Source organism: Labeo rohita, chromosome 8 (assembly GCF_022985175.1).
Source record: "Labeo rohita strain BAU-BD-2019 chromosome 8, IGBB_LRoh.1.0, whole genome shotgun sequence".
NCBI classification, from domain to species: Eukaryota; Metazoa; Chordata; class Actinopteri; order Cypriniformes; family Cyprinidae; genus Labeo; species Labeo rohita.
Genome location: NC_066876.1, coordinates 11,398,110 through 11,423,722, shown reverse-complemented (window position 1 = coordinate 11,423,722; position 25,613 = coordinate 11,398,110). Strand labels below are relative to the sequence as shown.

Genomic DNA, 25,613 nt, shown 5'->3' with positions numbered 1-25,613 from the left:
GTTTCACGTCTAAATCAATTTAGATCTGTTACAATCCTATTTTGATATTTTAGACAGTCCAAAAATATATCAAACATACTGAGCTGTGCTTTAAGTTTGTATTTTTTCTCTTTAATAATTTATTTATTAAAATATATAAATTATAAATTATATCTGCTAAACTGATCAGTGTATTGAACTGGGATACTGAAGGGTGTGTCATGTGTCTATGTTTCAGGAAGGTGTGATGTCACAAAAATCATATTATGAGTGAAACATAAGATTCAAAAGAGCAAACAGAATCATTTGATAATTGAAAACTGAAGGGAAAACTGATCTTATTCACAGTTATGTTTTTTTATTTAGTTAGTCTGTCTAACATGTTATATGACAGTACAAGTAATACATGGATTTATAAGCACACTGTCAATTCAATTCAATTCAAAATTGCTTTATTGGCATGACTGTAAGAAAATACAATATTTACAAAGCTTTGGATATATGTGGAGGAACATAATAATAATAAGAAGAAGATCTATATATTAGAAGAAAAAACATTGTAACAATTTAATCAAAGTGTAACAAAATAGAACATGTGAACATATGATACCACAGTGTTTAACATATAAACACACACTCTCTCAAACACTCTAAACTCTCTCTCTCTCTCACACACACATCACACACACACACACACACACACACTTTTAAATAAGGTAATCTCTAATCTGATCTGTTGTGGAATGAACTGAGACTGAAGAGTGTGTCATTGTTCTCTACAGGTTGAGGTTTTGTAGTATTACAGATGAAGGTTGTGCTGCTCTGATTTTAGCTCTGAGATCAAACCCCTCACACTTGAGACATCTGAATATTTCCTCGAATAATCTAGGAGATTCAACAAAGAAGCTGCTCTCTGATCTAAAGGCTGATGCACACAATAAACTGGAGAATCTATCATACTAATGTGAGTACATTTTTATGTAGAGTTCAGACAATTAAAAAATAAATGTCTGATAGCTGGCTGTTCTGTGTTTCAGAGTGTGCTTGGTTTGCAATAAATGCTTCTTCACACAAACTCACCTCAAGGGGTTCCCAAATGGTTTTAACCACTGGAGCTCTGGACCTGGAAACCAATACATGATTTCAACTGATGAACAGGATTTCAGCTGTGATGAACATTTTGTACTGGGCCTAATGATTGCACAGATCACACACCTATTACAGGTGTTAAGTTTTTTAGAAAATTCATGCTACAAACTACTCTGAATCACTGAAACAAACTCCAAAAAGCATTCCTTTTTGGCTAGGTTTTGCTCAGATTGTCATACCTCTTTGTTCTTTAAATCTGTTTTAGTATTCTTATTTGCTAAATATCTCTGTAAGAATAGTTGATTGTTTGCAATCAAATGCATACTGAAGAAGTAATAAATAGACCTGAAGTGAAATCAGAGATTTTAAGATCATGTTGTGTTCTTCACTGGAGTTTTGTCCAGTGTGGGTCTTTTCCCATGTACAGTCATGTGAAAAAGTTAGGACACCCTATGGAATTTCATGGTTTTCTGTATCAGGACATAATAAAAAATTGTCTGGTCCTTGGCAGGTCTTAAAATTTGGAAAATAAATCCTCAGATAAACGTCATCACACAGTGTCATTATTTATTTAAGAAAAATACAGCCAAGATGGAAAGGCCATGTGTGACAAAGTTAGGACACCCTATGAGTCCATTGCTTGTAGATCCACTTTTAGCAGCAATAACTTGAAGCATTCATTTTCTGTGTGACTTTATCAGTCTCTCACATCGTTCTGGAGGAATTTGGACCACTCTTCTTTTCAACGTTGCTCCAGTTTATTGAGATTTGTGGGCATTTGCTTATGCACAGCTCTCACCACAGCATTTGAGTCAGGATGAGCTCTGGACTTGGACTGGGCTATTGCAACACCTTGATTCTTTTTTTTTTCAGCCATTCTGTTGTAGATTTGCTGGTGGGCTTGGGATCATTGTCCTGCTGCATGACCCAATTTTGGCCCAACTTTAGATGTCAGACAGATGCTTAGCATTTGACTCTACAATACTTTGATATACAGAGGAGTTCATGGCCAACTCAATGACTGTGAGGTGCCCAAGACTTGTGGCTACAAATCAAGCCCAAAATGATCAGCCCTCATCCAGCATGCTTGTCTTTTGGTATGAGGTGTTTGTGCTGATATGCTCTTAAGGTAAGTGGTTGCAAACAATTTATTTTAGCTACATTTAAAAAACAAAAGTTGAAAGTCAACTGTATTTGTTTATTTAAATGGAGCTAAAATAAATTGATTGCAACCACTTACCTTAAAAAATGTAGTAAGTTCAGTTTAATCTTTTTTTTCCTTATTGAGGACCACTGGCAGCAGGTGTGAAGTTTTTCAGAAAGTTCTTGGTCAGATTATGCTCAAACTGTCACACCTATTCGTTCTTCAAATTTGCTTTTAGTATTCTTATTATTGAAATTAATATATTTATTTATTTGCTAAGTGTCTCTGTAAGAATAGTTGACTTGTTCAGCAGCATTTGCAAGCTGAAGGAAGTGAACAAGAGAACTAAAGTGGTGAAATCTGAGAGATTTTAAGATCATGTTTTGTTCTTCACTGGAGTTTGGTCCAACGTGGGACTTTGCATTTCCACATTTTTTTCTTAGTATCTATGCAAGAAGTGATGAGGTGTTATTTGTTTGTTTCTGATTCTGTAGTACTTATTTGCTCAGTTTTTTGTAAATACAGAGCAAACTCCAGTAAACACAAAAGGGCTTTTATCACAACATGGTCACGTTATTCTTTTCTCAGGTGGAGAAAGTGTTTACATACAGTACTGTTCTGGATGATGCATTTAAAATCCAAACAATGTTAAATGACCATTTTTCATATATTTTTTTTTGCTGTTGATGATGCAAATTTGCTTCCTTCATCCCTGCATGTAAAATAAATTGGTCAGAAAATAGTTTTTACAAACAAAATATTTATTTCCAGTATGTAGAGGGTACAGGAAACACATCTTTCATGAACACCAGCAGCTGAGGTTTACTAAAGACGATTGACCACAGTCATCCCAGACGATGGCAGCTCCTGATCCAGCAGACGGAAGAGCATGGCACATTTGTTGCGCTGAGAGATGTTGCCGAGAGTGTGATGCAAGCGTGCCTGTAGGTAGTGTATGTCTCTCATGCGCTCTTTACAGTCAAGCTGAGAGAAATACACAGCTGCCTCATCCAAAGTGTGCACGGCTAATTCGACAGCTGCAGGAAAGAAAAAAAAAACGTCACTTAAATATATGAACTATGACATGGATACAGAGAGATGGATGAGAAACATGACTCAGGCAGTACCAGTCAGTCTGTGTTCCTGTGCAGCAGCTCCTGCTAAAGCCATCTGACAGCGAGCGGCCAGCAGCAGAGCTCTGCCCTTGTCTATCAGAGACCCGTGGGCCAAAACCGACTCCAACACATCCTGCACCAGTACAAGAGCCTGCTCAGGGATCCCCAACATCAGCTATGAAGAGAGATGATCAAAAATCAGACACTTCTAGTGAAGAATTACACTATTTTTCATCTTTTAGAAACAACAAACAGACATATGTATGTAAAAACATTTCAATGAGTCTCGTGTTGGTGTATGTTGGTGTACCTGTGTAAATGCCAGGTGTAACAGCGTCTCTGAGGTCAAGCTCTGGAGGTTGTGTTGGCGTGACAGAGCAAGAGCCTGTAATAGTAACGGCAGAGCTGTCGCAAAACCAGACGAGTCCCAGTGAAGTTCTGCAGAGGCCAACATCACCCTGCCACACAAACACACTGATGAGTTACAGTGCCTTGCAAAAATATTTACACCCCTTCATTTTGCTCACGTTTTATTATGTTGCTGCCTTATGTTAAACTGTTTTTCCCACATCAATCTACACTCCAAACACCATAATGACAAATCAAAATCAGAATTGTCACAACTTCATAAATGTATTAAAAATAAGTACATTGCAATAAGTATTCATGCCCTTAACTCAGTATTTATTTGAAGCACCTTTACAGCCTCAAGTATTTTTAGTTATGATGTGATAAGTTTTGCACATCAACATTTGGCAATGATCTGCCATTATTCTCCTTACCTCTTCTTCTCTTAATCTCTGTCAACTTGGATGGGATCTGGCAGACATTTTCAGGTTTTTTTTCAGACTTTCCTATACAGCATTCTTGCTGTGTGCTTAGGGTTATTGTCCTGTTGGAAGGTGAACATTCTGCCCAGTCTGAGGATCTGAATGATTTGGACTGGGTTTTTATTAAGGCTATCTCAATATTTTTCTTCTACTCTGACGGCTCCCTCAGTCCCTGTCACTGAAAAACAGCCCCACAGCATGAAGCTGCTATCAGCAAACTTTAATGTTGGGATGGTACTCTGCAGATGATGAGGTGCCTGGTTTCCTTCAAACATGATGCTTGGAATTGAGGTTCATCAGACCAGAGAATCTTGTTTCTCACAGTCTGAGAGTTCTTTAGGTGCTTTGTTGCAATTTCCAAGTGTGTTTTCATGTGTCTTCAGTGAGGAGAGGATAGAGTTTTTTCCACACCACCACAAAGCCCAGATTGATGGAGTGCTGCAGTGATGTTTGTCCTTCTGTAAGTTTCTTTCATCTGCATATATGATCAAGAAGCTCAACTAGAGTGACCATCAGCTTCTTGGTCACCAGTCTAACCAAGGCCCTTCTCCATCAGTTGCTCAGTTTGTCCAGCTCTAGGAAGAGTCATGGTTGTTTCAAACTTATTTCATTAAGGGTAACGGAGACTAAATGCTTCTGTGAAGCTTCAATGGAGCAGAATTTTTTTCTGAACTCTTCCCCAGATATGTGGCTTGATGCAATCCCATATCTGAGCTCTACAGGCAGTTTTTAATTTTTTAACTCAGGGTTTGGTTTTTGCTCTGATATGCATCTTCCATTGGTAGACCTTTTATTTAGACATACGTTCCTTTCCAAATCATATTCATTCAAATGAATTTGCCACAGGTTAACTTCACTCAAAGTGCAGTAACATCTCCAAGCAATATGTATGCGCCTAAACTAAATTTCAACTGTCCCAGATAAAGGTATTAATACTTAAGCAACGGAATTGTTTAGGTTTTTTATTTGTAATAAATTTGCCAAGATGTCAAAAAACAGTTTTTTTGCATTGCCATTATGGTGTATGGAGTGTAGATTGATGTGGGGAAAAAAAGTAACTTAAAGCAGTTTAACATAAGGCAGCAACACAACAATGTTAAAAAAAAAAAATAAAAATGAAGGGGTATGAATACTTTCACAAGGCACTGTACATGCAGACAAGAGAACAAGTGCATTCTCAACAAGATTATAAATATATATCAACAATCTGAAAATATAAAGTGTCCAATAAATAAATTAATTTTCCATTTTTCCTAATATACATTTTTTTAAATGACAGTTTTTTTTTTTTTTTTTTTTTGCAATTATAAATACTGCCAGCAGTAAAATGACTGAAAAGTTTAACTGAGTTGGATTTTGAATATACATACACATAGCTAAAATAATTCCAGAGATTTCATAAACACACACCTGATAATCATCTCTGTGTTTTTACTCTTCTCACACTGCTGCTGCAGCTGCTGGAGAATCTTAGAGGCTTCAGTCGTCTGATTCAGAGCTTTCAACAACTGGGCTTTCCTGAACAGACAAGCACATTAGCAATCTCTTGTACACATTAACCTACTAAAAGAGTATATATCTGCAGTTACCGACCTGTACAATCCCTCAGTGCTGTTTAAGGCAGAGATAGCTGTGACATGGGGTTCAGCAAGGTGGTATTTCCCATCATTCATAGCCTTCTCAAACTGAATTTTCAGATCACACAGCATCCACAGCTGTTAAAAAGAGTGAGAGAGAGAAAACATACATAATCAGAGCTGCTGCTGATCAGTACTTGATCAAGCCCGTATTTTGTTCGACAGGCTTACTTTGGCATGTTGGGTATGAGGAGGAAACTGCTGCTTTAAGTGTTTCATGATGTCACTCACAACAGCATAAAGACCCTATGGAATGAAAAAGAGCAATGCAACAAACATGCTAAAATGTAGCATTCAACACATTTTGGGACGCAATATATGAAATCAAGCTTATACACCGAGAAGCAATTGCATTCATGTAGTTGTGTGGGAGTTCAGGTACCTGCTCAGCATGGAGTTCAGCCAGATGGCAGAGCGCGACGGCGAAGGCCTCAGTGTTGTTCTGCTGCACGCTAAAGTTCACCGGCTCCAGACTGTTCATGTTCAACAGGAGCTGAGCCTGCTGCCGTGCCATAGTGCTACAGAGAACACAAATAATTTCAGCTTAAACTACATAAAACCTGCAAATGATCTGTGACACTGGTAGGATAGAACAATATTTGGCTGAGATACAACTATTTGAAAATTTGGAATGTAATGGCGCAGAAAAATCAAAATATGGAGAAAAATCGCCTTTAAACAAATAAAAAAAAAAACGTTTTGATATATTTACGGTAGGAAATGTACTAAATACCTTTATGGAACACAATGTTTACTTAATATCCTAATGATTTTTGGCTATTGCTACAAATATACTCATGCTACTTAACGCTGGTTTTGTGGTCCAGGGTCACATATTTCATAAATGGGTGTTCATTTAAAACATTTAATCAACAAAAGGTATCCAGAATGTGTGTTATCTGACCTTTTGCCATACATCCTCCATATAGAGGTGGTCTGTGCCAGGCTGATTTCTATCAGCTCAGAGAGGCTTTGCTTCCAGTGCATGATGTCGGTTCCTCGCAGTGCATCCAGCAGCTTGTTGGCCGGCATGCCCTGTTTTGCTCCCTGCTGGACCAGAGACTGAATGCCTAGAGATGCCAAATACTGCAAAACACAACAGGGAGCGTTAATTATTTACTTCATGATATAATGACCTTGCAAGAAATTAAAATGCACTGGATTACTGTCGCAGATACCACTTCTTATGTGCTACTGAAGGAAACAAAACATTGCAAATAGTTAAAAATGGGTTTAAAAGGATCAATTTGAAAGATTTACTTACAGGGAGACAAAAGTGAGCTGCAATTTTCACAGAATCTTCAGTTAATACCACACTATCAGATCCTTTCATCTGTTCCAGTGTGTAGAGCCAACTCTAAAATTAAGAAAATAAATAAATTAAAAATAAAACAAAACCTGAATACAGGACTATAAATATATATAATGCATTACTACTCAATCCCTTTCCCTGGATTTTGAATAATAGGGATGCATAATACCACATCAATTATTGTCTGATAATAAACATTTTAAAAACTGCTTTTAAAAATGATTTTAACTGCTCATGCTGCTCATTTCACCTATTTACCAGTACCTTTGTTGCCATCTAAAGATCAATTCAAGCATAATTTAAATATTTACTGTACGTGTAAAAAATAGATAAATATAGCATACAATTTCATATTAAACATTTTATTTAAATATACATTTTTTCATATTTTACATTATAATGCTGTGATTCACTTTTCACATATAATTGATTTTAGTATTTAGTGTTTTATTTTAGATTTATTTTGACTAAATAAAATAGAAAAAAAGAATACTGACTATTTACTGATTACTGGCCATGAAAATAATTATCAGCTCATCAGCCTGAATTTTAACTTGTTGCATAAAATAATGGTGAAAAAGAACAAAGAAATTATTCCTACCAGACAGTGTTGTAGACACACGTGGTCATTTGCTTCCTGTGCAATGCGGATCGCTTCCTGCAGAGCCAAATCAGCCTGTTGACTGCACAAACACAAGCACAGAAAGCAGTTACGGTTCAGTTCAGAAGATAAAATTCTGTCTGCTCCCTGATTTCCCACCGAAAAATGCTCCTGACACAACGCAATGCTCTAAACATAATCTAAACTACAAATACACACTAGTGTCCGAAGCGACAATGCAAGGTTGCCAGATTCAGGACAGCGTAGCGCAAACTGCGGCCATAGCCTTCATCTCCGTTGCTCTTCCCCTCTCCACCGGAAAGAATGAGCCGGTCAAAGTAGTGCAGGAGGCTGTGAGTGGAGATGTAGATATCCTGCACTCGCATGCTGTTCAGATAGCTGAGGTAATGCTGTGGAGAGACAGAGAGAGGCTCAGTTATGTTAAAATTAGATTAAATATCTGTTTCTTAAAAGGAAAAATTTCAGCTTACAGCTTCAGCAAAGTCAGGATTGAATTTGAGAATGTTGTTGAGTTCGTCCTGTAGCTTAGCTGGCGACATGGCCTTGTTTTCATCGTTCTTAAGGAGGTATGCCTGAGAGAGAAAAACACGATGACAATTATATGGTGTAAAATGTGCTAATGAAAGTCAAGTCTCTTCTATCTTATAACAAACCAGGGTCAGAAATTAACTGGGTTTGGGGAAAAATGCACCAAAATTAAAAAAAAAAACAATCTTGCAAAAAAATGCCCCTGCACAATAAACTAGATTGATTACGACAACACTCCTGGAAATCAATTCTAGGGTGCAAATATCACCCTTAATGGAAAACTTAATTCCTGACACTGTAACAAACCTGTCGTGCAAGGAAGTATTCTGCTTGTTTCTGAGATAAAGGACCCCGGCTCTCGTCAGATCTGATGAAAACAGTAAATAAACACTTACTTACGTCCATTTCTATTTAATTAATACAAGCCTGATTCCACTAATAACACAAGTCACATGTTATTTCCTCTGACCTCAGTTCGGACTGGTGTAGAGATGGTGTGTCCAGCTCGACTTTGTCTATGTGGTCAGCGCTGGGATCCTCATTGCTCGTCAGCTCCATGTCTTCAGCAGGCAGAGCGGAGAGTTCAGGCTGATTGCCACGACGGCAATACTGCTGGAGGGACTTGTACAACTTATACACCTGACTAAAGGACAATTTGTTGTAGGCCAGCAGCATCTGACGCACGAACAGACCTAGAAAAGGAGTGATCAATGAAGTTCTTTTTAATTACTATTTTCATGTTCTAACATTTATTAAAACTACAGATATTTTGCATTCCCTAAATACTTTTGTTTTCTTACTTAATATCACACATTTACATTATTTTTTTTCTACTTAAAAATGGGTTAATGAACAAATATATTGTTAAGATTTTAAATTTTAAATCTACTTTATTTTTTTTATTAAAAAAAAAAATTGTTTGATGAATTCTTAGGAATAACGGCACTCTTACAAACGTCTAATATTATATATAACTATATAACTTGTTTCTTAAGATTTTTCATCAATCTGGCCACAGAACTCTTAAATTGAGCAATATTTGATAGGAATGCTGGTTATGGTCCTAAAAGAAACACATATTCATACCAACAACACTAGTTTTGAATGCTTCTGAGTCACTGAAAGCACTGGGCAGGATAGTAAAAAAGTGCTCCATATCCTGCAATTCTCCATCAGCCATCAAAAACAACCTGAAAAACAGAAGGCAACGATTTATTTATAAAATAAATTCATACATAAAATTTGACTAAAGCTGAAAAGTTCTTTATTAAGAAAAGATACAGACCTAAGTTTCACAGCACTGACCATGCGAAGACAGCACTCCTCTACTATCTTCAGAAACTGCTCCAGAGTCAAATCTGGACCCTGATCCAGATCACAAATACAAATCAAACATGCTGTATAATTTTATGTAGAAAAACACACCATTGAATGTGCACTCGTAATAGTCGTCTGTTATTTATTTTAAGTAAACACATTTTAAATGTATTAAACTGCAACTTCATCATTACATTTGTGCAACATGAATATATTTACATACATGACACACGAGTATCAACAGAAAAGCAGTTAACATAAACGCTTATAAATACATGCAACAGTACACTTTAAAGTATTAGAAGACAACAGAATTATGAATAGTACATATACTTCTGTGAATAAATATTAAAGACATGAAAAAGCACTCCTAAGTTCAACTTATTGCATGTAATATACATTTAAACTATAATATATTTTAATTTAATTTTAACGTGCAATTACTATATACTATACCTTTTTTGTTTTTCACATGATAAGCAGAAAAATAGTTAAAAGGAAACATGCTACATACCTGTTGTAAAGGTAGAATAAGTTTGTTCAGTCGTCTTCTGTCTAGAAGTGCCATTGGTTTGGTTGTGGACATCTCGTACAGTAAAGCTAACACTGCAATCTTGTATGGAGTAACCCAGTCCTTTATACCGAAGATATTGGCATGAACAACCCCATTTGTCATCATGGGGTTGAAATATAAACTTTCATGCACACTTGCCATGGCCTCTCTGGTTTTATATCCCTCAAGGATTAGCTAAATGAAGTATATCGGTGCAGTGAATTGTCTAGTGTAATAAAAATGATAACTATGCAGATGTGACATAAGCTAAAATAATCTAGCCTACATTATATTGATAGTATGGTAAAACATCAACGGCGTTGCAGATGCAATAACAGCAAATTTAATCCTTTCTTCCATGTGGGAATCTATATTAACAACCACTATGTTTAATACGATAAGTTAGTAATCATATTGAATATATTTATACGGATCATCTGCTAACTCGGAGACGAGACGTTTCTTCAAAATACCCTCCTGTTCCGTTTACATTTCAGGGCGCAGTGTAGAGCACAGACGAATCGACTATGTTTTAGTGATTCAGTTCTACAAATCGGCTCTTGTGAACAGTTCATTTCAATGAGTCGCTGAGCTGTTATAACTGATCGTTGCGAGTCGGATGTGTGAAAAATACAGTTCGCAGTTGAATGAAACTCAAGACCGCTTCAGTCTGATGTGTATGAATCGTCTAGTATATTTATTGAAAAGATTCGACTCAACAGAACAATTCATTCACGAATCACACTGTTACGTTTTAGTACGCGAAGCAGAGCGCTGATAAATCGATTCCCATGGGCGCCTAAATAACAAGCTTTGACCGCAACATCCAGCTTATTTTAATTTTACCTACTTTTTCGGAGAATTATATATATATATATATTTCTGAGACAAATAAATTAGATCTTGTTTAATCGTAGAATCAGGTGTGTATAAATAATGAATAAAATTATTTTCATTTTACATACGGTAGAGGTCGCCAATGTTCAGAATATTTATGTGGCATGACATGGCGATACATTTATCTGAAAATAATACCATTATTAACTTATTTGTCATATGTGACACCGGACCACACCAGTCATAAGGGTCAAAATTTTTAAATTGAAATTTATACATTATCTAAAAGCTGAATAAATAAGCTTTCCATTGATATATGATTAGGATAGGATGATATTTGGTCGAAATTATTACTGAAAATCTGGAATCTGAAAGAAGCATAATAATAATAATAATAATAATAATAACAATTCAAAATATTGAGAAAATCGCCTTTAAAGTCGTCCAAATGAAGTTCTTAGGAATGCATATCGCTAATCCAAAATATTTACGGTAGGAAATTTACAAAATATCTTCATGGAACATGATCTTTACTTGATATCCTAATGATTTTTGGCATAAACGAAAAATTTTGACCTATACGATGTATTTTTGGCTAGTGCCACAACTATTGTCCTACTTAAGACTGGTTTTGTGGTCCAGGGTCACTTGTTTGTTACAACTAACAAATAACTATTAAATATTATATTAGTACAGAATATTGTGGTATTATTATGTCCAATGAATGTGCGGCCCCTTATTGCAATTTTGTATCTTAAACTTTTTTGAATGAAACTCAAGACCGCTTCAGTCTGATGTGTATGAATCGTCTAGTATATTTATTGAAAAGATTCGACTCAACAGAACAATTCATTCACGAATCACACTGTTACGTTTTAGTACGCGAAGCAGAGCGCTGATAAATCGATTCTGTCAAATCATATTTTCTTTTCTTTACGATGCCAGTGATAAGAAAATAACAATGCCCTTATTAGTTTAATTGTCCAACATAAACAAGAAAAAAAAAAATCACTTAAGAATAATGAAGTTTGCATGTTCTGACAGGTATAAACTGAATAAACAGGAATAACATATTAACACACTAACAACATTAAATAATTTCTATGTAATGTCACTCATAGGCCAATTAATTTTAAAAGATGTCCATCTGTCCACAAACACACAAAAGAGGTTCAAAAACAACTTCAACTTACAGTTTGGCAACACATTTATATCACTGAACAACAACTCTAATTCAGATCTTACAAATTTAAACACAAAACTTTGCATTTTGACTAAAGTTTATTTCAAAACGAATCAATTTTAGATTGTCATGGAACAGCAATAGTGACCTGTGACTAAGGTGACACCCTAATTAATTATCCAGCATCTGAGTCAGTTTATCTATTATTATTAACTATTGTTTAAGCATAAGTGTACATAGGTGCTATACCACTAAATTCATATTTAAAACACTTTATATTTTGTCACAACTTTTTATGCTTATAATGCTAACTTTTTAGGTTAATAATACCGGAAAAAATAGTTCTAGGATGCAAACTAATTTCGCCTGGGATCAAACAATCATGCTAAAATGATTAAACCACATAAAAACAAAGCAATTCCATTGCATTAAGTGTGATATAAAAAAACTCTCATCCAAAAGCACGAACTTCCGCTGCACTATTGGAGGTAAGAGATGATTGGCTGTTTAGTATTGCGTCACAGGGTATTCACCGCTGTGATTGGCTGAAAACGCTTCATTACAGTTGCATAGCGATCCTGGTGCGGCTGTAGACAGCGACTGAAAATGAAGAGTTAGCCGTTTACAAGCAATGGCCAGGCTGCCTTTACATACAGCTGGGTGACTCCCCGCGGTGTCTTGGAGTTGCTATGAAGGTAATTTCATTTCGGATCTTACTCGTTTAGTTTTGAACTTGTTTCTGTATTGGCTGTGTATCATGCTAGCATTAATAATCTGCTGCCTTTGCTATCAGCTCGATAAGTACCAACTGATTTCCAGTTTAGCATTTCATGCATATTTGCGTTGCGTGACTTCATGACATGTCTTAAATATACGTGTATCAATCAGCATTTAGCAGTTGATATCATTTATGTGTTGAGTACCAGTATTCAGCTGTTAGATGCAGTGATCAATAATGTGGCTGTTTGTTTTGTAACTCTTCTGCTCTGATGTTTTCATTTGTTGGGAGGTGAGACCCAGCAACAGGACCGATCTTTCACTGTGCCACACAATGACAATTGGGAGTTGATTATCCTGTTGGCTCCCTATGAAAATAAAAACACCATGGTTACTCTCTGTTGAGTGTCACTAAGAGCTCTGGCTGCAGTCATAAGTCATTTAAAGCACACTAATCTCCTGTTATGGCTTAGCCCTATTCCCATCCGTCTCTAATGGGATTGATCCCAGTCAATGGGAACTATTTCAGGGCAGGACATTCTGAATGACCCAGAAAATGTGGGATAATAAGGCACAGCAGCTTAGGCTTGCTATTGTTATCTTGCACATACACTCACAATTACAGTTTTTGCATGTTGGAGTCTTGATAAGGGGTGTAACAATGTTTTGTCACAGTATATTTAAATACAAAAATGCAATAAAATGTATTGTGGATAGCAACAATATGTACTGGACACTGATTTAATGCAAGCCTTTATTCATATATATAAAAAAGATCAGTGCACATGCTGAGAGCACATTAAATATGGTAAATCTAAGAGCTCACATATTTGAGCTCCCATGTTTAAAAAATTTGGCATTAAATGGAAATTGTAATCACTTTTCTTCCTTAGTGTATGGGAAATTATTTTGAGTAAAGATTCTGAGGGCACATGAATTAAAAATGTGCACGGATAAATAATTTATTATAATAAACACTGCTAAAATCTATATAAAAAAAGAAGAACTGTCAGTTTTGATTTTACAGTGACTTTAATTGTTATTAATAAATTACATAAAATGCATTAATAAATGACAAAAATGTCAAACTTTTTCAATGTAAACTACCAGTCAAAAGTTTCTGAACAGTAAAAATTTTTAATGTTTTTTTTTTTTTAAATCTCTTCTGCTCACCAATCCTGCATTAATTTGATCCAAAGTACAGCAAAATCAGTAAACTTTAGATTTGTTTTTCTTTTTAAAATAACTATTTTCTAGTTTAATATTTTAAAATGTAATTTATTCCTGTGATTTCAAAGTTGAATTTTTAGCATCATTACTCCAGTCACATGATCCTTCAGAAATCATTCTAATATTCTGATTTGCTCTTCCAAAAACATTTATTATTATTATTATTATTATTATTATTATTATTATTATTATAATTATGTTGGAAACAGCTGAGCAGAATTTTTTTCAGGTGTCTTTGATGACAAGAAAATTCAGAAGATCAGCATTAATCTGAAATAGACATTAACATTATAAATGATCAATTTCAAGCATCCTTTCTAAATACTTGTATTAATTTCAATAATTCATTCCAGATTTCAGATACATGCTGATCTGTGGATCTGTCTATTCATCAAAGAATCCTGAAACCCAACTGTTTTTAAAATTGATAATAATAAAAAAAAAATGTTTCTTGAACAGCAAATCAGCATATTAGAATGATTTCTGAAGGATCATGTAACACTGAAGACTGGAGTAATGATACTGAAAATGTAGCTTTGATTATGGGAATAAATTACGTTTTAAATATATTCAAATAGAAAACAGTTATTTTAAATAGTAAAAATGTTTTTAAAATTGTACTGTTTTTGCTGTACTTTGGATCAAATAAATGCAGGCTTAGTGAGACTTCTTTAAAAAACATAATAAAATCTTACTGTCCAAAAACTCTTGACTAGTAGTGTATGTAGTCAGAGACAGAGTGTAAACATGTTTAAAGTGTCATGAGAGTATTGTATTGTGAGGTCAGTGTTGTGTATTGAATCATGACTGTACAATTGTACAATTGTATAGATGTTATAGTCCTACTTTTAATACAAGCTCATTAGTTTGAAAAAAACTTGTCGCAGATCATTGTCTTTTAAAGTCTTTCGTTTTCCGTGCAGGCGGGGGCCTCGTCCATGTGGGCATCATGCTGTGGTCTGCTGAATGAGGTTATGGGTACTGGAGCCGTGAGAGGGCAGCAGCCAGGTTTTGGGGCAGGTGCGGGGCCGTTTCGTTTTGCTCCTACTGCAGGATACTCCACATACCCGCCCACCAACTCCTCCAGCACAAGTCTAGTGTGTCAGGCTTGTGGACAAGCTTTCTCTGTCTTTAGGAGGAGGGTAAGTAGACCTTCACACCTGCCACTGCCATTCGATTGCTTTTGCTTTGCACATTAAACCTAAAAACATTCATTAGTTTAAAGACGGCATGAAACAGTTCAGCAAACACAGTTTTCTTTATGTTGACATATTTCCTACTGAATCAGGAAGTTGGGTCCATGTTGACAGGCTTGTACTTGTTTATAAACAAAATTGTAGTCACAGCCTGGCAATAATAGTGGGTGGTATTAAGGAAGGGGATGTTTTCATTCTGTATATCATTTGATTGGACAAAATTTGTATACTACCTTGCGTGCAGGTTATATTTTATTATAAACAAACAGTTTATTTGGCCAATTTAGGAGTACAGTAGCATATACACTACCAGTCAAAAGTTTTTGAACATTGAAGATTTTTAATGTTTTTTTTTTTTAAAGAAGTTTCTTCTGCTCACCAAGCCTGCGTTTATTTGATCCAAAGTACAGCAAAAACAGTAAAATTCTGCAATATTTTTACTATTTAAAATAACTGTTTTCTATTTGAATATATTTTAACATTTAATTTAATCCTGTGTTTTCAAAGCTGAATTTTTAGCATCATTACTCCAATCACATGATCCCTCAGAAATCATTCTAATATTCTGATTTGCTGTTCGAAAAACATTATGTTGAGTAGAATTGTTGATGAATAGAATAGAATTTGAATAGAATTTTCTTTGATGAATAGAAAGTTCAAAAGAACAGCATTTATCTGAAATCGAAATCTTTTGTAACATTGTAAATGTCTTTATCATCAGTTTTGATCAAATTAAATCATATTTAATGTGCTATTTAATATTCAATAATAATTTCTATAATTTCTTTAGAATGATTTCTGAAGGATCATGTGACACTGAAGACTGGAGTAATGATGCTGAAAATTTAGCTTTGATCAAAGGAATAAATTACATTTTCAAATATATTCACATAGAATTATTTTAAATAGTAAAAATATTTCACAATGTTACTGTTTTTGCTGTACTTTGGATCAAGTAAATGCAGGCTTGGTGAGCAGAAGAGACTTCTTTAAAAAACATTAAAAACCTTGCTGTTCAAAAACTTTTGACTGGTACTGTAGATGACCTCAAATCTAACATACATGGACTAAAATGCACAAATCTTTTTACTCTTGTAAAAAAAAGAAGTAAACATAATTAAAAAAAAAATAGTAGTTACTTAAGAAATAATATATTTTAAAAGTGCAATCTGAATGTCATGTTTACAGACACTTAACTGCATGTTCTTTGCAATTAAATGATGATGTATTAGATAAAATGTATATAAAATTATGTTAGTTAACCTTAAGAGTGCTTTTCTGAATGCTTTTTCATAAGTAGGACTTTTATTGCATTTATTGCATAATTACTTTTATTGACTTTGAAATATGGTTAATTGTAGTGCTGATTGTATGGACATGCACTTATGGTAAACTAAAATTGTATGTCATTTCTGTCATCTGTCATGTATTTAACTAAATTGTAATTACACATTTGTAATGATGAAGTTGCAGTTTAGTACACTGCAGTTAAAATTATAGTCAAGTACTTTACACTTACATTTATAACCTTGCATTTTGTCTCTTTTGATTCAGCACAAACTGTCTCTTTTTCTCCACCGTAGCACATCTGTTGTGACTGTAAGAAGAGTTTTTGTTCGCTGTGCTCGGTACTACAGGAGAACCTGCGCAGATGCACGACTTGTCACCTGCTGAAGGGCACTGCATTCCAGCGTCCACAGCTCATGCGTCTGCGTGTTAAAGACTTGCGGCAGTACCTTACGTTACGCAACATTAACACTGATACCTGCAGGTACTCTTTGCACAGATATTAGAATGTGAACTTTATAATAATGGGGTACAATATGACAATATTATTACTGTTTTTGAGTTGTTTGAATGCCGCCTTAGGGAGAAGGAAGACCTTGTGGACTTGGTGCTTTGCCATCAAGGGGTAGAAAGTGAGGATGATCCAGACACGCCTTCTCTGCAGTCACACCCCCTCTATAGCCCACCACCTTCAATTGAAGAGCCCACTTCCCCTCTCTCAGCACTCTCTCCAACTCAAGGAGAACCAATCAGTAGGAGCAACAGCTCAGAGTCCACCAATCAGGTGAGTCCCTTATACATATGACATAGGCAGTGATTTCTCTTATTTTAAAAATATTAAAGGAGTAATTCACCCAAAAATGAAAATTACAGCGTGATTTACTCAGCCATCCGGTGAGAAGCAAACAAAATGCTAGTCACAAATTAAAAGTGAAAAACAAGGATTTGTCAAGAAAAATGTTGGAGGATTTCAATATCAGCCAAGAGGAGACTGGTTTTTCTTTGCTGTAAACAAAATTTGTTGAGATTATCATATTCTCAAGAGCCTACGCCTACGTCCTACATAATCTGCAAAATGTTAATTTTTACCAAAATAAGAGGGAACATACAAAATGTATGTTAGTTTTTATTTAGTAATGACCTGAATAAGAAATTTCACATAAAAGATGTTTACATATAGACCTAGGATGGCTTGAGGGTGAATGAATCATGTGGTAATTTTCATTTTTGGGTGAACCATCCCTATGTGTATTTCGATCCACAGTCCTATGTAGTAAAAATAGTACTTTGTGGCTTATGTATAACTGCACCTGTTTTTGATTATTTGTTGAATTAAGTGGCCTCAGAGTTTCCAGTGTTGGCAGCTCCATTGAATTTAATATTTAGTATACATTTTAGCTTGACTGGAGGTTTAGAAACAGTGAAAAGTTATAATTAACAAAAACAAATTAGTCCTGAAAGGCCAAATTAAATGTGTCTAACTTGGCGATAATTACAAAAAGAAAATGAGAGAGAAACATTGGACCTTATGAGAAAATTTAATGAAGACACATGCCTCTGTGTGTTTAACATGCACTGTTTATCATTTTTATAATCACCATAAAAATGTCCACTTTCAGCATGAACCTAAAATTAGGTGTTATTTAACAATTCTCCTCAAAAAACAAAATGAATGAATTAATTAGTTTATTTATTTATTTGTACATACATATCACACATCTACATACATATTTTTTTTATATTCACTTGACTCAAACTTCCTATGTGTGTCAAATGAACTGCAAGTAATGTTTATTTTTCCTTAAATTTCTTTATTTGTATTATATTTTATTAATTTAGTAGCTAATACATTACACAATCTAATTAAAAGTGCAAAATGATGTTATTTTTCCCCAAGATGACAACTGGGCACCACTAAATTAAACATGCAATATGACAAAACCATGTGACTGTAATAGCACAGTGCTGTTTGAAACATAATAATACAAACTGTTTTTGTTCTTAACTTTCTACTAAGTAGGAAGCATATACTCTGCAAGAGTAGTATAATACAGTAGTATTTCATGTCAAAAATAGCCTGTTCCTCAGCTGATCCGGGGAGCAAAAGTGTAATGCTAATTGGTTCTCAAAAGGCGTTTGGCAGAACTGGTTTGCACACTTTTGGCTTTGGAAGTGCACTTCATTCCATTTATAAAAGAGTTAAGTTAACAAAAGAGTTGAAATGATGCCAGACTGAAAGATTCTTTGCCTACTTGTTTAGTGTATCAGGAATCTTTGCTAAAGCTGTAAGGGGCTTAGCATAGATGGCTAATTATATTCTTTCTGTGTAAACATTCCTTGCTGATAGGATATTGAGGACTCCACTTCAGTTTCACTCCTTAACCTTGACCAGACAGAACACACACCTGAGGTGAGTTAAGTCACTTAGTGGAAACTGAAGGATTATGAATGACATGGCAGTTTCTAGTAATTTTTGAATATGATAATTTCTCAAATTCCACTGATATGCTTAGAATGTGTTTTTACCATTAGGTTAGTCCTCAGACGCGGCGGCGGGCTAGAGCTTCTCTGTCAGACCTGTCCTCTCTTGATGACGTGGAGCAGCTGACCGTACGGCAGCTAAAGGAGATCCTGGCGAGGAACTTTGTGAGCTTCTCTGGCTGCTGTGAGAAGTGGGAGCTGGTGGAACGTGTCAGGAGGCTTTACCGGGAGAATGAGGACAATCGCAAATCTAGTGAGTGCTAAAAGCAGTGCTGCTCTGTATATACAGCAACACACAGAGTCTAAGATTAACTTTTTAACATAATTGCCAACTGTATGTAAAATGAGAAAATTATTTAAAATGTACATTTTATTTTTTTGTCTGTCAGTGGAAAATGTGAGCAACCCCATCACTGCAGGTAGGAAATGACTTCACTTGAAAGTCTGACTTAAAGGGGTCATGAACTGCCTTTGTTTCTTTTTTTTTTATTTGGTACTTTTCTCTGAGGTCCGCTTATAATGTTATCAAGATTTTTACATAAAAACATAATTTAGATATGCTATTTTCTGTCCTGTTTTGACCCCCTTATCTAAATGCTGGCAGAATGTAAACGCTGAAGTAAACACCCACTTCTGTGATTGGCTAAGAGTTGTGTACAGTGCAGCCGGAAAGTATTCACAGCGCTTCTTTTTTACACATTTTATGTTACAGCCTTGTTTAAAAAATTGATTAAATGCATTATTTTCCTCAAAATTCTACAAACAATACCCCATAATGACAACGTGAAAGAAGTTTTTTTTTAAATCTTTGCAAAAAAAAAAAAAAAAAAAAAGTCACATGCACATAAGTATTCACAGCCTTTGCTCAATACTTTGTTGAAGCACCTTTAGCACCAATTACAGCCTCAAGTCTTTTTGAGTATGATGCTACAAGCTTGGCACACCTATTGTTGGACAGTTTCTCCCATTCTTATTTGCAGTACCTCTCATCAGGTTGGATGGGGAGTGTCGGTACACAGCCATTTTCAGATCTCTCCAGAGATGTTCAGTCGGGTTCAAGTCTGGGCTATGGCTGGGCCACTCAAGGACATTCAAGGAGTTGTCCCGTAGCCACTCCTTTGTTATTTTTAGTTTGCTTAGGGTGTTGTCCTGTTGAAAGATGAACTGTCGCTCCAGTCTAGATCCAGAGCACTCTGGAGCAGGTTTTCATCAAGGATGTCTCTGTATAGTGTCTACACTGGATGCGACAGTTGTCACGCTACGTTGCACTGTGTCACAACAGCTAAAATCTATCTACACTGGACGTGACAATGCGACCGTTGCAAATCATTTGAACTTTGTGTGAGCATGTCATACATAGAATGCGGTTGCAGTTTAATGTCTGGGATTTGTCGTGTCGCGTTACACCGTATCCAGTGTCGACCGCATCAGTAATTATAATGGGTTCTACTGTATTTTGTAGCGTTGTGTGTCCAGTGTAGACACAGTGTTTCCCTCGATCCTGACTAGTCACCCTGTTCCCCACAGCATGATGCTGCCACCACCATGCTTCACTGTAGGAATGGTGCCTTGCTTCCTCCAGACATGACGCTTGGTATTCAGGCCAAAGAGTTCAATCTTTATTTCTCATGGTCTGAGAGTCCTTCAGGTGCCTTTTGGCAAACTCCAGGTGGGCTGCCATGTGCATTTCACTGAGGAATGGCTTCCGTCTGGCCACTCTACCATACAGGCCTGATTGGTGGAGTGCTACAGAGATGGTTGTTCTTCTGGAAGGTTGTTCTCTCTCCACAGAGGAACGCTTGAGCTCTTTTAGAGTGACCATCAGGTTCTTGGTTACCTCCCTGACTAAGGCCCTTCTCCTCCAATTACTCATTTTGACCGGGCGACCTGCTCTAGAAAGAGTCTTGGTGGTTCCTAACTTCTTCCATTTACAGATGATGGAGGCCACTGTGCTCATTGGGACCTTCAATGCTGCAGAAATTTTTCTGTACCCTTCCCCAGGTCTGTGCCTCGATACAATCCTGTCTTGAAGGTCTACAGACAATTCCAGACTGAATTTAACACAGATGGACTCAAGTTGTAGAGACATCTCAAGGATGATCGGTGGAAACAAGATGCACCTGAGCTCAGATTTTGAGTGTCATGGGAAAGGCTGTGAATACTTATGTATGTGTGTGTGTGTTTTTTTTTTTTTTTTTTTTTTTAAATAAATTTGCAAAGATTTCAAACAAACGTCTTTCACATTGTCATTATGGAGTATTGTTTGTAGAATTTGGAGGAAAATAATGAATTTAATCCGTTTTGGATTAAGGCTGTAACATGACAAAATGTGGAAAAAGTGAAGCGCTGTGAATACTTTCCAGATGCACTGTATGTCTGACAGCCTACATACTTCATAGATGGACGCTGCTGTGGTTTAGGTTAAAAATGCATAAATACTCTGTACATATCAAACGATTTGTAGTAACAGACAAAGCAGTAGTGACCATATAATATAAACAGTTACTCACACTTGCGCCGTTACTGTCGGATCCAGTATATTTGAAACAGAATTGTCTTGTAATATCAATCTTTCTGAAAATCCTGTGTCAAATTGTGCCTTGTTTCTTAAACGAATCTGTGGTAAAATGAAGTAAGCAAAGGACCAAGTTCTTACTGATGCGGTCTGGCACTTCATTAAAAATAAAGTTTAGCATTTGGTTTCAGCATTTGCCAGTCTTGTCATTTACCTACTACATGCCCGAATCGATGGGCGGGGCTAAAGTGTTTAGAGGTGAATGAATGAGGCATTTATATAGCATTTTGAGTTCTGAAACATGACGATGACATAGGTCAAAGATAAAGTGATTTCTCAGTTCATGACCCCTTTAAAAAGTTCATACAAAGAGTGAAAACTGCCTTTTTAGGTTTAGTTGTAATAGGTGTAGTAGATTTCATGAATGATCAGCTTAGGTTTTCACAGTAAATGAACTAGATTTGTTTAATTATTGAACTCCTAGCTGAGTCTAATAGCTGTGCTTTGCTCCTCCCACTTAAGTGGTAGCTTATCCCCCTCCAATCTGCAATGGTGGAATCGGAGGTAAGGCTTGCGATTGGTGGACATGTTTCCTGGTCACACCCACTGGTGCACTGAAGTTTGTGATGTCATTGCACTTCAAACCCCCTCCCTGCATGGCCACTGCTAGATAGCATGTGCTCTTAAAGAAAAAAGAAAAGGAAATGTATAGTGCCATTGTTTATACTGCAATAAATAATTATTAATGCATTTTACTGGTAGTGTTAAGGGTCATAAAAATGTATCCTGTGTCATGTTTTACCCCCATTATCCCATTCCATCTGTGCCCTTCATCAAGTATTATTTTGTTTTCTAACTAAGGTTTAAATAAACTGCACAATGCAAGTTGGGATGTAGTGATGCACCAAAAACTCTAATAGTAAAAAGTCAATTTTGGTAATTAAATTCGGGTAGTTGAGTTATTATACTCAATGCTTGTCATGATCACAGGTGATGAACTAGTTAAAGACCCCATGAAATCAAAATGTAAGTTGTTTAGTTTACTATATAGGGAATGACAAAATTCACATTTACAAGATATAAGCCTTCAAAACTTAACGATTCAGTGTAAAATATGCTTTCCATTGGGGCGAAATAAGTCTGGTTTCGTGCTGTCACATGAACCGCCGCAGTGCTCACACAGTCTGCTCCGGTCCAGAGACACAATAACATGGAGTGGATTATACGCACGAGTCGGCACAGACCACAGAACGTATCGGACCCATTTGAATTCTACACAGAATGGTATATTTAATTACGATATGGATGAGATTGTGGCTGTCATATGCTGACACATGCTGCTTTAATGACTTTAATGGCCCAAGCTAATATAAACAAAACGCTATTGGCTAATTAAAAAAGGGGGTGAGACTGCTTTATGTCACGTCCTCTTTTCCTGTTTCCTTTTTGACGTAAACTTTTGAGTTCATGAAAATGTTTGTATCTTCAAAATGTTAGTTGGTGCGAAAGAAATGTACACCTGCTCCCTACTGTCTGTAAATGGTACGAAAAACGTTCTGTGTTCTTTTTGGTAAATTGATGACACTGAATTTTGATGCAGTGCCATAATTAGTTCATTTGCCTTTGCCCTCTTTTTGAAAATTTTTATTATTATTATGCTTTTTTTTTTTTTTTTTTTTTTTTTTTTTTTTTGCAGCTGAGTTGATAACTGTGAAACACTGCGCTTGTCACTGTCACAATTCACCCAGCTGTAAATAGAGGAGGGGCGGGACAAATACAGACCAACCATCCTACTTGTACAACGACTGCTTACAACAATGGAGAAGTCAATATTTACTGCTTTTTTTATATTTAGTAAAATTCTTAAAAATTAGATAATAGTTATACGTTGACACCATGGATATTCCAAATCATAGCAAATAAAGCATCTTACTGTAGCTGGAAAAACGCACAGCTGGTCAAGAGCACCTGACTTTTTCTGCAGCTGGATAAAAACTCTTTGGTGGACACACGTTATTGAATATTTATTCTTATGGCCTATTAGTTTTTTTGCATTTATACAATATACTGGAGTCAAACCTGAGAATATAGACCAGAATATTCCACTGCGTTCCTGGACATGCAGTTTGCTGTAATTCATAGGCGGGGATTATGCTAATTGTGAATGAGCGTGCACAACGCCCTGTTTACGAATGTTTGGAATTCATTAACATACACATTTAACTATCAAATCGGATGTTTAGGGAAGGTCTGTTTTACGTGCAAATAACTTTCATGAATGAGGCCCATTTTGTGTACAAAATAGATGCTGACGCAGTCAAAACACTTTATCGGAGAAGCGCTAACTGTTTCATGTGATGATTTCGGCCCTTTAAAACTACTACTGACAAATTAGTTTTTCTTTTAGCTGTTTCAGTCGAATGTTTTTGTTGCCAAAATTTGGGTGCATCACTAGTTGGAGGCATTCAGTTTGAGTTGTGGCCATCTCTGGTTGTGTTTGGTTCATCATACAGGAAATGAACCCATTGATTAAAGTTCAAGGTATACTTCGGTTTTTTTATGTGCATGGTCAAACGTTTAGCCTTTCAAAGCAAAAACATGTGCACTACAAAGGCCTTGTCCAGTGTCCAGTAGTTATGTGCAATAAATGTCTAAAACTTTTTTTTTTTTTTTTTTTTAAATCCACTAACACAAGCATTCGCCAACATGGGGGTCTATTGTTTTTGTTCTGTCTCCTCCACTTTATTGGCAAAAAAGAAATATCAAAGCGCAAAATGTACAGGTATGCGTAAAACCGAAGTTTGCTTTGGGCTTTATACTCAAGATCCTGTCCTTACAGAGAGATTTGCACCTGTAGTAATGACCCATCTTTTTTTTTCCTTCACTCTCTCTCACTGCAGATGGTTGCAAGACCCAGTTATCAAATGACGACAACCTGTGTCGCATCTGTATGGACGCGATAATCGACTGTGTGCTGCTGGAGTGCGGTCACATGGTCACCTGCACTAAATGCGGGAAGCGCATGAGCGAATGCCCTATCTGCAGACAGTACGTTATCAGGGCTGTGCATGTTTTCAAGTCTTAATACTGCTGGGAGAACATCCCGCTCCACCTGTGGACCGTTTTGCATTAGGGACTCGTGAGGACATGCACAGCAAGTGCCCCGTCTTTGCATCGGATCAGTGAGGAAGCTAAAATTCTCTGCTTAATTTTTCATGAAGCTTCAGGAAGCCTTCAGACAGTGGTCCGCAATGGCTTTGTCAATAAATGCTTCAATAAAAACATTCCACAAGCTCTTCAAAGAGGCTCTGTAATAATATGCAATTGTTCAGCAGCAACACCTCACAGCGTTGACTTGATGTCCTACAGCTTTGAAGACATTCTGCTCACCTGTCACATGCAAGCACTGTGAGAAACTCAAAAGAATGAGAATTACTCGAGTGTGCTCATCATCATGCACCATAACTCAGGATGGAAGGATCTGAATGTTCCTGTTCTTTTATTTCCATTTTTGTTGCAACATCTGTGAATGGGCTTTTGTTTTCTGTGTGGATTGTGAACAAAGTTTTGGAGTTCCTACAAGTTACATTGTACCTCCTGGTAACTTGACACTTGTACAATTCAATGATTTCATAAGTGGCATAATGAACATGTTTTGTGGTACACAACAGGTCATTCTTCTCCGGATTCAGCAGTCCTCCGTTTTTTTTTTCCCCAATCATATGAGTTCCTTTCTTTGTCAAGTCTTAAGAACATTTGCTGGTTTCTCAGTCACTACTTTTCTCTTGGGTGACGTGACTGGAAAACCAGCCTGGAAATCATTGTTAAATCAGTGTAAGTGGTGAGAAATGAGAAGGCATAGAAATGTTTTGTATTCAGAGTAGGACCATAAATGGGCACAGTGTAACTCTGAGTCAAAATAATTGGAACATTTTGGCATGTGCAACATAACAATAACATACTCAGAATTATGCAGTGTAAAGAAGAGGGGTGATTTGGGTGCCAAAAAGTGCATTTCTGTGTCTTCAATGCACTACCACA

The 25,613-nt window shown here is 36.2% G+C and overlaps 2 protein-coding genes across 4 annotated transcripts; one reads left to right on the top strand and one right to left on the bottom strand.

Moving 5' to 3' along the window:
- Positions 1 to 2,983: 2,983 nt before the first annotated feature.
- anapc5 (anaphase promoting complex subunit 5) lies at positions 2,984 to 10,661 on the bottom strand. Its single transcript, XM_051116314.1, has 17 exons — positions 10,088 to 10,661; positions 9,542 to 9,621; positions 9,343 to 9,446; positions 8,726 to 8,948; positions 8,563 to 8,623; positions 8,199 to 8,300; positions 7,927 to 8,117; positions 7,708 to 7,789; positions 7,059 to 7,151; positions 6,699 to 6,880; positions 6,177 to 6,312; positions 5,966 to 6,040; positions 5,751 to 5,872; positions 5,568 to 5,675; positions 3,638 to 3,785; positions 3,340 to 3,502; positions 2,984 to 3,249 (listed from the first exon to the last, which is right to left on the bottom strand). The coding sequence occupies exons 1-17, from the start codon at positions 10,286 to 10,288 to the stop codon at positions 3,038 to 3,040; spliced, it is 2,283 nt and encodes a 760-aa protein (XP_050972271.1). The 5' UTR covers positions 10,289 to 10,661; the 3' UTR covers positions 2,984 to 3,037.
- Positions 10,662 to 12,698: 2,037 nt separating this feature from the next.
- Positions 12,699 to 25,284, top strand: rnf34a (ring finger protein 34a). 3 transcript variants are annotated; one of them, XM_051117988.1, is made up of 9 exons: positions 12,699 to 12,841; positions 15,017 to 15,235; positions 16,873 to 17,060; positions 17,159 to 17,360; positions 18,924 to 18,986; positions 19,109 to 19,310; positions 19,447 to 19,476; positions 22,095 to 22,136; positions 24,473 to 25,284. In XM_051117988.1, the coding sequence occupies exons 1-9, from the start codon at positions 12,836 to 12,838 to the stop codon at positions 24,655 to 24,657; spliced, it is 1,137 nt and encodes a 378-aa protein (XP_050973945.1). In that variant the 5' UTR covers positions 12,699 to 12,835; the 3' UTR covers positions 24,658 to 25,284. The 3 variants fall into 3 exon arrangements, with proteins under 3 accessions (XP_050973945.1, XP_050973946.1, XP_050973947.1); XM_051117989.1 differs by lacking the exon at positions 22,095 to 22,136; XM_051117990.1 differs by lacking the exons at positions 19,447 to 19,476; positions 22,095 to 22,136.
- The last annotated feature ends 329 nt before the right edge of the window (positions 25,285 to 25,613 follow it).